Source organism: Mytilus edulis, chromosome 5 (assembly GCF_963676685.1).
Source record: "Mytilus edulis chromosome 5, xbMytEdul2.2, whole genome shotgun sequence".
Taxonomy (NCBI): Eukaryota; Metazoa; Mollusca; class Bivalvia; order Mytilida; family Mytilidae; genus Mytilus; species Mytilus edulis.
Window position 1 is genome coordinate 6,273,559 of NC_092348.1, and position 14,531 is coordinate 6,288,089.

The 14,531-nt window shown below is 31.6% G+C and overlaps 1 protein-coding gene across 26 annotated transcripts in view; it reads left to right on the plus strand.

The window, feature by feature from the left end:
- LOC139525374 (MORN repeat-containing protein 1-like) overlaps positions 1-14,531 on the plus strand; it is a 42,195-nt gene that overhangs the window by 16,795 nt on the left and 10,869 nt on the right. For 17 of the 26 annotated variants that reach the window (XM_071320665.1, XM_071320648.1, XM_071320647.1 and 14 more), the window contains 7 exons: positions 4,217-4,304; positions 8,903-9,113; positions 9,806-9,920; positions 10,852-10,967; positions 11,631-11,798; positions 12,581-12,760; positions 13,893-13,913. In XM_071320665.1, the coding sequence (XP_071176766.1) occupies positions 4,217-4,304; positions 8,903-9,113; positions 9,806-9,920; positions 10,852-10,967; positions 11,631-11,798; positions 12,581-12,760; positions 13,893-13,913 (899 nt within the window). The remainder of the gene's footprint in view (positions 1-4,216; positions 4,305-8,902; positions 9,114-9,805; positions 9,921-10,851; positions 10,968-11,630; positions 11,799-12,580; positions 12,761-13,892; positions 13,914-14,531) is intronic. The other 9 variants (XM_071320670.1, XM_071320671.1, XM_071320673.1 and 6 more) reach the window with 1 other exon arrangement.

Sequence of the window (14,531 nt, forward strand, 5' to 3'; positions counted from 1 at the left end):
AACTGAATTACAGACCACTGACTTGGCCCTGCTATATTAAGAATGTGACAGGGTTAAACATGCTTCTGAGACCTTAAACTGGGACAGTGGCATTATTGCCCATTGTTGAAATAAACTGTAAAAGTCAGTTGGAAACTATCTGAATCATCAGATAAGAAGGAAGCTGAACACAAACATAAATACACAATATACAGAACCAAGTTGCAGTTACTGATCTATTTGTTGTTTTACAACAAAGTATATTTATAGGCACTAAACTGCTAGTCTAGTGACAAGTCCTTATTAGCATGGAAAAAAACACTATGTTCAGCTAGTCCATGGCTATTTTCATGGAATTGATATTTTCTTGTAAGGGTTGTGTTTAAATGGTATTTATTTTGAATTAACATACTTTTATTGGAGCATTTATTCAAACCAGTTTGTAGTCTTGACTTTAATCTAAACATTTGTTGTCAAGCAACTGATATGGAAAAATTATTAATAACATTATTAAAATGGGTCATTGGGTGTATTTTTTCAAAAACTATTTTAGAACTGTTCTTGGATTTATAATTTTTAGCTCACCTGGCCCAGAGGGCCAAGTGAGCTTTTCTCATCACTTGGCATGTGTCGTCCATTGTCATCGTTAACTTTTACAAAAATCTTCTCCTCTGAAAACTACCGGGCCAAATTTAACCAAACTTAGCCACAATCATCATTGGGGTATCTAGTTATAAAAATGTGGCCGCCATGGCTTAAAATAGAACATAGGGGTAAGATGTAGATTTTGGCTTATAACTCTGAAACCAAAGCATTTAGAGCAAATCTGACACAGGTTAAATTGTTTATCAAGTCAAGATCTATCTGCCCTGAAATTTACAGATGAATCAGACAACCCGTTGTTGGGTTGCTGCCGCTGAATTGGTAATTTTAAGGAAATTTTGCCGTTTTTGATTATTATCTTGTATATTATTATAGATAGAGATAAACTGCAAACAGCAATAATGTTTAGCAAAGTAAGATCTACAAATAAGTCAACTTGACCAAAATGGTCAGTTGACCCCTTAAGGAGTAATTGCCCTTTATAGTAATTTTTTACCAATTTTTTCGTAATCTTTTACAAAAATCTTCTCCTCTGAAACTACTGGGTCAAATTTAACCAAACTTAGCCACAATCATTATTATGGTATGTAGTGTAAAATATGTGTGAGGTGACCCATCCAACCAATCAAGATGGGCACCATGTCAAAAATAGAACTTAGTGGTCAAATGTAGATTTTGGCTTATAACTCGGAAATTAAAGCATTTAGAGCACATTTGACAAGTCAAATTATTAATCAAGTCAATATCTATCTGCCCTAAAATTTTCAGATGAATTGGACAACTGGTTGTTGGTTTGCTGCCCCCTAATTGGTAATTTTTAAAGAAATTTTGCAGTTTTTTGTTATTATCTTGAATACTATTATAGATAGAGATAAACTGTAAACAGCAATAATGTTCAACAAAGTAAGATCTAAAAATAAATCAAATGACCAAAATGTTCAGTTGACCCCGGAGTTATTGCCCTTTATAGTCAATTTTTAACAATTTTCATTAATTGGGTAAATTTTTTTAAAATTTTTACAGAATATTTTCCTCGGTATCTAAAGGGCCAAGTTTATTATAGATAGAGAAAATTTTAAGTGGCAAGAATGTTCAGTAAAGTAAAATCTATAAACTAATCACCATCACCAAAACACAATTTTGTCATGAATCCACCTATGTCCTTTGTTTAATATGCACATAGACCAAGGTGAGCAACACAGGCTCTAGTTATTTTGTTTCAACCTTTACTGATTTTGAAATTATATCATTTCATTTCTTTTGCCTGATTTAATATCATCTTGTTTAATTTTTTAACATTTTACTGACAGAATATAAATATACTTTTTTCTGATTAAAGACTCACATTTTTTTTTTAACAATTTTAAGAATTTTAATATTTCACTTCTTTCTTAGTAAAGCCATATTTTTTTTCCATTACACATACTCTTCTCTTTAATGTTTTGCTAGTGTGTACCTTGTTTTATATATATATATATGTGTGTGTTAACAATCATGAAATCATACATAAAGCCAAGGAGTTATAGTTGTTGTAGTGTTGTCACTATGAAGGAAATCCATTTCTGTCTGAAAATCCACATTCACATCTGTTCCCCAACCCGCAGCTCATTGATTGTTGAAGTTTGACTTTAAGAGCAGAGTGCCATACCCCTCCCCCATTTTTAACTACTCTCCCTCATTGAAACATCCTGGCTACATGCCATATAATCAGCATTCAAGATTATCTCTATAAGATCTAGATTTTTACTAAACATTAATTTCTAAAACAGAAACAATATATTCTAACCAAAGGCTGAATTAGCAAATCAAAAGTGTCTGCTGGAAGAGATCTTTTCAAATAGTATTGTATTTGTAGATTTCAGTCCAGTTAAAAACTGTTTGGTCCTTTAAAATCTACTTCTACAGTGGTTAGCATCATCAGTTAAAATCTGAGTTTTTAAATAACTGGGTTATGCAATATATAAGTTATGCATCTCTTTTATAGTTAAGTGCAGGTAGTTGAAAGCCTCCTACAAAATTATGATTTTTTTGTATCCTGAAATATAGAACTGTGATTTGGTCGAGAAATGAAAGTTAAATGTTATTCTTCAAAATTTCATGGATACCTAATGCCACAAGCACATCAACAGTATACAATATTGATATATATTGACAAAATGATAAAAAAAAAAAAACTGAACACAGGATGATGCTGAATAACCTTGACTTTACCTTAAACATTTCAATTTCAAAAAAAGTTCAATTCCAAAAAGAATTTTATTGATAATTTTATTAAACTGACAGAGAAGGACTTAGTTGTCATTGTATCATTCTATGGTCCCACATTGTCATTTCTTTAACAGATTGTATTTTTGGATGGGAAAATTGATATAAATCCTGTAGGTGCTAGCTATAGACTTAATGGTATGAAGAGATTAAAAAATTACCAGAGTGATGCTTAATGGAGTTCAAACATTTATACATTTTTTACCAGTTTTTGCTAGTTTTTTGCATTTTGATTTTGTGTGGCTATCTTGAGATTTTATTCTTCTGAATTTTATTGACTTACTAAATATTTATCATATAACTTTTCATCTGAAACTTAAACATATCAGTGTATAAAAATTAAAAAATATATATAACTAAACTCATGTTCTATGAAAGTACATTTATTCCTGAATTTGTCTGAAGTTATCATGGTTTCAAATTTGGCAGTTGTATCTTGCTTTTGAAAAAAATAAAAGGAAATTTACTTGCTTGTTTATCTTATAGTGAAGTAACCTCATGAATAAAAAAACGCTTTCAGAACGAGCAAATTTTGATCTAATTCAATATAATGAGTGTTGATAAAAACTTTTTGAACAGTCAGTAAATTATCAATGGTTAGAATGTAAAGTGATAGAGATTGAACAATACATTATTACACTACTGACTTCCTAAAGAAACAAATCTCAGAATTTATTGTGTGCATTTATTATTGCAATTTTGTCATTTTAGACTAAAATGGGATTTTAATTTTCGCAATATTGAAAAATAATCCTTTCTAAATAATTATTGGGATAATAAACCTGTTACAGTTTTTCGCTGTAATTAAAAACATTGCAATTATTTCTGAATTTACAGTTTTTTTCATTCGCTTGAACAGTTAAAGAAAAGAAAATGTGACATTTAAACTTGAACAATTAGAGATTAAATGAATTAATCATTCATTGTCAGTATGTTAGTTTGGAACTTTATAATTATGCGTCAGAACATAATTGTTCATTAGTAATATCAATAGTTTAAAGGCTTTTGTCGTCATGTATTGTTAAAAATATAGCTAGTTGTCTTTTAATTTTTATGAAAACGGTCATTGAAATTAACCTAATTTACGGGAAAAAGCGCAACAACAAAAAAAGCAGGGATCCACAAGTTTAATATGATGATGACACAGATTTTAATATGATTTAATTGACCTTTCAAACTACAAGCACCTGTCTATAGAAAACCCAAAGTAGACTATACACCTACATTTACACTTGATTATACCTTAGTCATATTAATACGTCATTTGAGTTAATTCAACCTTATCCAATCATCTCAGCACCTGAATACCTAAACTTTTGTCATTTATAATAATTTCTTGAACTGACCTTATTATATTGGTACTTTTCAGTAATGGGGACAGATACGAGGGATACTGGGTTGCAGACAAGAGACATGGACCAGGAGTATTACACTGTGCTGATGGATCTATATTTGATGTAAGCATAAGACGCACCAATGAGGGTGTTATTGTAAAGCAAAATTATATCCGGGTGTAATTTGATCTGGAGGAAAAAATGTCACAGTAGTTGTTGTTATTTTTTTATCCGGAGGAAACTATTTCCCTGGGATATTTTATCCTTTGCCGTGAAATTCTATCTGGGTAGTTAACTAATTGAATAGTTATTAGAAAAAAATTATCCTTCAAAAATACAATGAAATAATAATAGTGTATTTGAAATAAAGCGAAATTGTTAAAAAATATATATTATAATGGGAAATAATTTCACAAATTATCCTTGAAAAAATTTCCTGAAATACAAAAAAAATGTATTCAAGTCAATATCATCCTTTTAAAAAGAAAATTATCATGAAACATAGGGAAGAAAATCAGAAGTAATTTCAAAGATCGTAATTGTGAAAATAATATCATGATTAAATAAGGTTAGTGAAATTCATGTAAAAGTGAGTTGTTTTCAGATCTTAGTACAAATATAAATTTAAAAGTAAGGTAGAAATATAGTTGCATATTGCTACTGTTAACAGTAATAGAAGAATTTGATTATGATGATATTTTTGTCGAGCCTGCAACTTTTGTTGCAGAAAGCTCGACATAGGGATAGTGATCCGGCGGCGGCGGCGGCGGCGGCGGCGGCGGCGGCGGCGGTGTTAGCTTACTTCTTAAAAGCTTTATATTTTAGAAGGTGGAAGACCTGGATGCTTCATACTTTGTATATAGATGCCTCATGTTACGAAGTTTCTGTCAGTCACATGTCCAATGTCCTTGACCTCATTTTCATGGTTCAGTGACCACTTGAAAAAAAAGTTCAAATTTTTTGTAATGTTGAATTCTCTCTTATTATAAGTAATAGGATAACTATATTTCATATGTGCCTACCTTGCAAGGTCCTAATGTCTGTCAGACAGTTTTCACTTGACCTCGACCTCATTTCATGGATCAGTGAACAAGGTTAAGTTTTGGTGGTCAAGTCCATATCTCAGATACTATAAGCAATAGGGCTAGTATATTCGGTGTATGGAAGGACTGTAAGGTGTACATGTCCAACTGGCAGGTGTCATCTGACCTTGACCTCATTTTCATGGTTCAGTGGTTATAGTTAAATTTTTGTGTTTTGGTCTGTTTTTCTCATATTATATGTAATAGGTCTACTATATTTGTTGTATGGAATGATTGTAAGGTGTACATGTCTAGCGGGCAGATGTCATGTGACCTTGACCTCATTTTCATGGTTCAGTGGTCAATGTTAAGTTTTTGAGTTTTGGTCTTTTTATCTAATACTATATGCTATAGGTCAACTATATTTGGTGTATGGAAATATTTTATGATCTTTATGTCAGTCGCGCAGGTTTTATTTGACCGTGACCTCATTTTCACGGTTCATTGCACTGTGTTAAGTTTTTGTGTTTTGGTCTATTTTTCTTAAACTATAAGTAATAGGTCAACTATATGTGTTGTATAGAAGCATTGTTAGCTGTACATGTCTGCCTGGCATGGTTCATCTGACCTTGACCTCATTTTCAAGGTTCATTGGTTTTTGTTTAGTTATCTTGGTTAATGTTAAGTTTATGTGACAGTTGTTATAAAGCTTAACTTTATACTTAGGACTATCAACATAATATCAATGATTAGTATAGAAGGCGAGACATTTCAGCATGTGCATTCTTGTTAACTATATAAATAGTTTTGTCTGGGGACAGAGATGTAGTTGTTGATTATATGGAAATCAGATAAATCATAGCATAACAATATATTGGAACAATAGCATGTTTAACAGCTGGATAGTTTTTACCTGTGAAATGTTATCTGTCTTATTAAATCAAGTTGTAAGTCATCTTTTTATATAAATGAATATATAAAAAATAAGATCTAAATAAAAATTTCGCTATACAATAGATTCAGAAATATATTATATTAATGTCTTTAAAATATAAATTGCTCATAATTACCTCCCTTTGATAAATTATGCAAATTTAGTCTACCTTTGTGAAACATTTTATAATTATAGTCAGGTATATATTGATTGTGAGTAGCTTACATAGTAGTTCATGGGACTCTATTTCACACGGTTCTGTGAAATATAGTATGGCAAATATATACCGGTACATTCTATCCGCATAACACAGATAGATTTTCACTCCTCTGGAAAAAATCAACCTGTGAAATACCATGCCTGGAAAAAAATTACCGGGACAAATTATCCTCAGGATAAAATATCACAGAGGAAGAAATAAACCGTTACATTATCCTAATGGGAATTAGTAAACTTACATCATGATATTATGGTTAAAGCAAAATGATAGCTTTCAATAATTTAAGACAAGGATCTTTTCAGATTGTTTCCCCTTGTGAGGCAATTGGCACCTCAAAAATATAAATAAAAAAGCACCTCAAGAAAAGACTTTTTTGAAGCTGAATATAATAAAGTTTGTTGCTACCTTACCTTAGAAAATGTTTACAATATTAAACATATGAACAAAAATGATGTAAGCGTAATGTTACCAACAATGAGCCAGCAACACAACCACACATTCGACAAATTACCTAAGGACTTCTAGAAATAAACATACAGCCTTCAATAATAGACATGGGTCAACACAATATAAGATAAAGAAAGACAAGACAACTGTCCAACATAGTCCAAATGATGTGGATTTAAGCAATTGTAGGTTACTAACAATGACAAATCCATACCATATGAATGTTTCAGATCTTGAGCTCATTTCTGTCAATATAGGCCCCTGAAATACTAGTTTCTTATGATCATTTTATACATTTTTAGCTCACCTGGCCCATAGGGCCAAGTGAGCTTTTCTCATCACTTGGCGTCCGTCGTCCGTTGTCGTCTGTCGTCGTCCGTCATCGTTAACTTTTACAAAAATCTTCTCCTCTGAAACTACTGGGCCAAATTAAACTAAACTTGTCCACAATCATCATTGGGGTATCTAGTTTAAAAAATGTGTGGCGTGATCCGGCCAACCAACCAAGATGGCCACCATGGCTAAAAATAGAACATAGGGGTAAAATGCAGTTTTTGGCTTATAACTCAAAAACCAAAGCATTTAGAGCAAATCTGACAGGGGTAAAATTGTTTATCAGGTCAAGATCTATCTGCCCTAAAATTTTCAGATGAATCAGACAACCTGTTGTTGGGTTGCTGCCCCTGAATTGGTAATTTTAGGGAATTTTTGCTGTTTTTGGTTATTATCTTGAATATTATTATAGATAGAGATAAACTGTAAACAGCAATAATGTTCAGCAAAGTAAGATTTACAAATAAGTCAACATTACCAAAATGGTCAGTTGACCCCTTTAGGAGTTATTGACCTTTATAGTCAATTTTTAACCATTTTTCGTAAAGATTAGTAATCTTTTACAAAAATCTTCTCTGAAACTACTGGGCCAAATTAATCCAAACTTGGCCACAATCATCTTTGGGGTATTTAGTTCAAAAAATGTGTGGCGTGACCTGGCCAACCAACCAAGATGGCCGCCATGGCTAAAAATAGAACATGGGGTAAAATGCAGTTTTATCAGGTCAAGATCTATCTGCCCTGAAATTTTCAGATGAATCGGACAACCCGTTGTTGGGTTGCTGCCCCTGAATTGGTAATTTTAAGGAAATTTTACTGTTTTTGGTTATTATCTTGAATATTATCATAGATAGAGATAAACTTTAAACAGTAATAATGTTCAGCAAAGTAAGATTTACAAATAAGTCAACATGACCGAAATGGTCAGTTGACCCATTTAGGAGTTTATAGTCAATTTTTAACCATTTTTCGTAAATCTTAGTAATCTTTTACAAAAATCTTCTCCTCTGAAACTACTGGGCCAAATTAATCCAAACTTAGCCACAATCATCTTTGGGGTATCTAGTTTAAAAAATGTGTGGCGTGACCCGGCCATCCAACGAAGATGGCCGCCATGGCTAAAAATAGAACATAGGGGTAAAATGCAGTTTTTGGCTTATAACTCAAAAACCAAAGAATTTAAAGCAAATCTGACAGGGTAAAATTGTTTATCAGGTCAAAATCTATCTGCCATGAAATTTTCAGATGAATCGGACAACCTGTTGTTGGGTTGCTGCCCCTAAATTGGTAATTTTAAGGAAATTTTACTGTTTTGGGTTATTATCTTGAATATTATTATAGATAGAGATAAACTTTAAACAGCAATAATGTACAGCAAAGTAAGATTTACAAATAAGTCAACATGACTGAAATGGTCAATTGACCCCCTAAGGAGTTATTGTCCTTTATAGTCAATTTTTAACAATTTTTATAAAATTTGTAAAGTTTTACTAACATTTTCCATTGAAACTACTGGGCCAAGTTCAGTATAGATAGAGATAACTGTAAGCAGCAAGAATGTTCAGTAAAGTAAGACGTACAAACACATCACCATCACCAAAACACAATTTTGTCATGAATACATCTGCTTCCTTTGTTTAATATTCACATAGACCAAGGTGAGCGACACAGGCTCTTTAGAGCCTCTAGTTTGTAGTCAATAAGATTATCTTTGTGTAATATATGATTCTGTGAGTAATAATAAAATTTATTTCCTTGTTTACAGGGAAACTTTGACAATGATGAATTTCATGGTCATGGTTTGTACAGACATATATCAGGTGTTATATACGATGGTATGTGGCTGAAGGGTTTCCCTGCTAAGATGGCCAGTAAACTTCACATTGTGGTAGAGAATACACCCATGGTTATTCGACAGGGAACACCTTTTACAATTACAGTACAATGTCTGAATGATGAGAATGAAGTGGTGGGAGGTAATTACTATTATTGTCCTTTACTTCGCCTATATCACCCTGCTCAGTCGCTCCCTAATTCTCATATCACTGCTTTAAGATGAGAGCAGCCATTTTCAGCGACATCACAATGTCTGAGGAGAATTTATCAGAGATGTCAAAATGTGTGAGGAGACTTTATCAAGCTTGCTTTCATCAAGGGTAAAACTGTCATAGGAAGGGAAATAAGACAAGTAATAGAATGATTAACAGATAATTCGGTTTTCCTTCCTATAGATATCGTAAAATATCAGCCGCTCATCATAATGTGAAACTTTTTGCTCATTTTTTGTGCTCACTGGCTAAAAAGGTTCACATTGTTGCTTCCAGTTGATATTTAATGATATCAATGTGTAGAAAATGTGATTTTCTATTCATTTCAAACACTCATGATAATACAACACTTAATGGAGAAACTAATGTTGATATAAACTTGGTAGTCCTGGGAACCTCACATTTATTACTTGAACAAGTTTAAATATTCCCAATGTGCTACTTTGCACAGTGGTACTTTGTAAATGAAGAAAAACATTTCTACTCTCATGAATCACTAAGTATGGCAACAAAATAAAAATGTTCTCATTTATATTCTGTTTGAATTTTGACATATCATTGTATTGTGATAGAAAACATAAGATTTAAATGTATTGACCTTTGACCTTTTTTAATTATAGATGAGGGGCGAGAGATCCAGATTACAGCAGGATTTAAATATTATCAGCCGTCGAAAGGTTCTGCTCTCTTTGATATGATAGAGGACGTAGAAGACAAACCAATAGATACACCATTGTAAGTTACTGTAACCCAATATATTTTTGGATACTTTAGTTTTGTGTGTAGCTCTTGCAATTATCCAGCTAATTAATATCTGAATCTTCAGACATTTCTAGACAGTATAAAAAATAAGAAGATGTCTTATTATTGATAATAAGTCAATTTTCAACCAGAGACCAAGTTATGTTTACGGAAACACTATAATTTACAGTTCTGCCTTCAACAATGAGCAAATTGCATACTGTACAGTAAGTTATAAGAGGCCCCAAAATGACAAATGTCAAACAATTCAAATGAAAAAACTTACAGCTTGGTTTATGTACAAAGCAACAATCAGAAAAAAATGATATACAGTAACAAACAACAACTAATGAATAACAAGTTCTCTAATTTTTGTGTTATTTTCACATTTCCTGACCGGTGTGAGAAAAATATTTCTCCTCACTAGTGAAAAATCTGTTCTCGGCAAATGATTAGTCGAAATTTGATTATGACGTCTAAATGCTTTGTTTTCTTCTGAATCTTCCTATTGTGACGCCATGAAAATAGGCGGCATGGCCTGATGACGTCGCGTATAAAGAACACAAGTTTCTGAAAATCTTTGAAAAAGAAGGATAAAAATCATATTAGAGAAACAGATTCCGACACTATAACTCGTGTATTACGATATTTCTCCACTCTCGACAGTTAAATTTTAGTTATTTAAAGTGCTCGACAAGCCTTGCGCTTTAAATAATAAAATTTAACTGTCTCGAGTGGAGAAATATCGTAATACACTTGTTGCAGTGTAGGAATCTATATTTCCTGACTTGGGACAGACACATAAAGAATTTATATATGCCACAACACAAATAATGTAAATCATTACATGAAGTTGGTCAACAGTTGAATATAATGAATTCTTGAAGAAATATTTGTTTAAGAATATGAATTTAAACTTGTACAGTGGTTATCAAGTAGTACATTACCCACTGACCAATCAGGAGCAGGAAAACGATGGACCATCAGAAGAGGATGAAGAACAGGAACTGTCACAATCTCAAACACAACTAGACCTGAAAGGTTTGTCATCTATTTGTTTATGTGTTTACTGTGGATTCATTTATATTTGTGGATGCCAATTGTTGTGGATGGATGAAGACTAGTATTTTTGTGTTGCTTGTGCAAAGTTATTTAAATCATGTCAAAATGTTCATATAAGTAACATTTTCTGTCAATCATGAGTTTGTATTTTTGAGTGTAGAGGATGATTCTATAAGTCATTCATCCACAATTTGGAATATATCTTTGTTAGATGTCATTTGTAAGTCTGTAATCTGTGTTCAGATCTCAAACCAGTAAAATTATATAATATGATAAAATATTCTCTTGAAGCATTCTATTTAAATAGCCTAAAATATTGTTTTTTTAGATTTGGATTTTTTGTGAAGTGAAGTTTGATATTGTATTATTCAATATCATGAAAAACACATGAAAAAAAGACTTTATCCACCAACAGAACGAATAGAAAAAATGTCATATTCCTGACTTGGTTTAGGCATTTTTTGTTATACCTGGATTTATGACAAGCTAAACCTCCCACTTGAATGACAGTTGTTTATTGTCTTATTATATTGACAATGAATTGATTAAGTTATCTGAGTCTTCCATAATTGGGGGAAAATAAATACACAAGTAGAAGTCTTTAATTCATTTCCTATCCTAAATAGTATTCTTTTTCAACAGAAGATGAAGATGAAAATCAGAACAATAAAGAAGAAGAGATAAAAGAAGGAGAAGATGGAGAGAAACTGGCAGAGAATGAGAAACAGGATGATGAAAAGGAAGATGGCGTAGACAACAGTGGGGGTGGGGTAGAGGAGCCTGATGAAATTCCTAATAATACAACAACAGGTAAGGGTGTAGATAACAGTGGAGTAGTAGACAAAAATCTTACTGTTATGATTCAGGTTTTTAGATTCTGCTTACCACCATTATGTTGGCCTCTGGTAAAGGCAATGAAATTGAAAGTTAAATGGAAATTCATTTATTTAACTATATTGTTTCAAATAATTATATCAGTATAACACATACAAAAGAATTACAACAGTTAAAGTTAATCAAACATTTGCTAGCATTTGACTTATCTTAATTTCACTTAATGGAGGAAATCATAGCTTGAAATGCTGTATACTGATTTTTGTGCAAGCATTCCTCTATTTATACTTTTGTGTCACCTAAAGTTATTCACACACAGAAACTCTCAAGATAATGTTTTGCTGATACAGTGAAAGTTAATGTAAACAAATATAAAAATGAACATTTACACTATTGGTAAAGTAGATTGACTAAATTAGTTAATAATATTAGGGTCTTGTAAACCATTATTAGGAAAATTCTGAACAAAAGACATATAAATGGAGCAAAGTTTATAGAGACAAATATTAAAACTAACATAGGTAAATTACATAAGTCAAAACTGTAGTAATAAAATTAAACAACAAATGACTCAGGCAAAACACCTAATAAGAAAAAATCCCCAAAAATGAGAATATGCAACAGTCATGCAGATATCAACAAATACAACAAATTTAAACCGTCTTCCTTTCCTGTACATTGTCTTATGTAAAAAATGATATTGATTCCGTGTTTTTAACTTTTTAGTATTTGAATTTATTTATATCCACTATTTACAGAAACAGAATCCGTTCCACTTCCACCTCCAGTACCTAATTGCCGATCAGAAGAGGGTGTCTGTGTGTGGAATGAAGTTTATCTAGCACCAGCGCCACCTATGTACAGACCTTTTGTTGCTATGGAAGAAGCAGAGAATGACAAGAAATCTTCATCAAGAGGGAAACCAGCTATCAACAAAGGTGGGAGAATTAAGTTCTTTATTGCGAGTTACAGATCACAACTAGTGTTGCTATTTATGTTAGTAATTGTAATACCATACCCATCTATCACTATTTAAACACTATTAATGTTGTAGTTTTTTTCAAAAGGAGTTAGGCAACCATTGAATGATTATTTATAAACAGTTTTGATGGTCTTCAGAGGAACAGCAACTGAAAGCGATAAAGGAAGATAATGGATAAAGATAGGCATGATGTTGATTGTGGACTTGAACAGATTGTTATATATTTACATGAATTGTTATTTTGTATTGTGTAGGCTATTAACTCCCATATTCATGATTTTGTAGACCATTACGTCACAACATAATGTATATTGTTTTATTTTTAAAGTAGTGATAATGGAAATCTCCATGTAGGCTGTCAATTAATTAATGATTGTGTTTACTGTTTTCATGATTACTGTAAACCAACTTATTTTCGCAGATACTTTAATTCGCGTTATACCAATTCTAGTCCATTTCGCGGCTTTTAAAATTCGCGATTTTCTTATTTACTTGATGTAGATTAATAAAAATTTACTCGTTCGCGACGATTTATATTCGCGTTATTTTTCCTCTCGCGAAAGTCGCGAAAATAAATCGCTCGCGAAAATTAGTTGGTTTACAGTAGTTCTTAGCTGCAGTTTAAGCTAATATTCTTATTTTTGTTATTTTCTATTTTCTTGGTTTATTTGATAAGCCCATATTTCAATATAAACATTACCTTATTCAAAGTAGCCTTACAAATGTGGTGCACATTTTTAAATAACCCACTATGCTGGTAATTCAGTGTGCACCACATTTTTTATTTTATTTCTTCATAGACAGAAAAATTTTACAGTCATTCCTTATAATTTAATTCTGAATTTCATTTATAAGGAGTAGATTTTGAAGAAAAAAACGTCCGTGACGTCACAGTCACATGACAAAATTATGTCTATTAGCTTATAGAAAAAAACACTTTCGGCCAATCAGAAGATGTGTAACATTCAAAATTAAATATTACCTGATATTACTATGACATAGATACTAATCATATTCAAAGTTTTGCAGCAATCAATTTCAGGAGATATAAAGAAGTAATATTTAGTTAAAAGTTTTGCTATTTTCAGATGATAGAAGATCATCCATTGGTATGTTTTCTCTCATTGTTATCCCAGTTCTATTTGTCTGTCTGTCCAAACATACAAATAATCAGTAAAAGTAATTATACATGTTCATTTTGAAATCAGTCTTTAAAAATGCACTTCATGTACTTTGTAATTTTCATTTAACATTCCAGAAAAAAAACCACAATTGTTTGATCTTACAATAATTCAAGATCTTTGAGTTACATCATGTTTTTTTCTAACATTACACAGAAATTTGTTTTATTGTTTATTGACAGTAAGTTGATTTGATCACCATGGATATTCTAACTTTAGATGATTGTGCTTCATTTTATCCTTTGTGAAGAGGCTTATTTTAGCAGAGAATCAATTTCATGATTTCAAAATTCAAATGTTTTTTGGACGTTTTAATTTCACATTTTTGTATCCCTTTCTCTTTTCTAAGTTGAAGATGCAGTTGACATGAGGAAATAAATTGAATTAAGAAATTAGTGAAAATTAACCCCTCTTAAATATTTCTATTCCTATTTCACAGTATGTTCCTAGAATAAGAATTGTATGTTCAAGAAAGGTTAATCTCTTATGAAGAGAATTAGGTAATATCTTCGGAATAGAAATTTAACAAATATATTTTATTTTAGT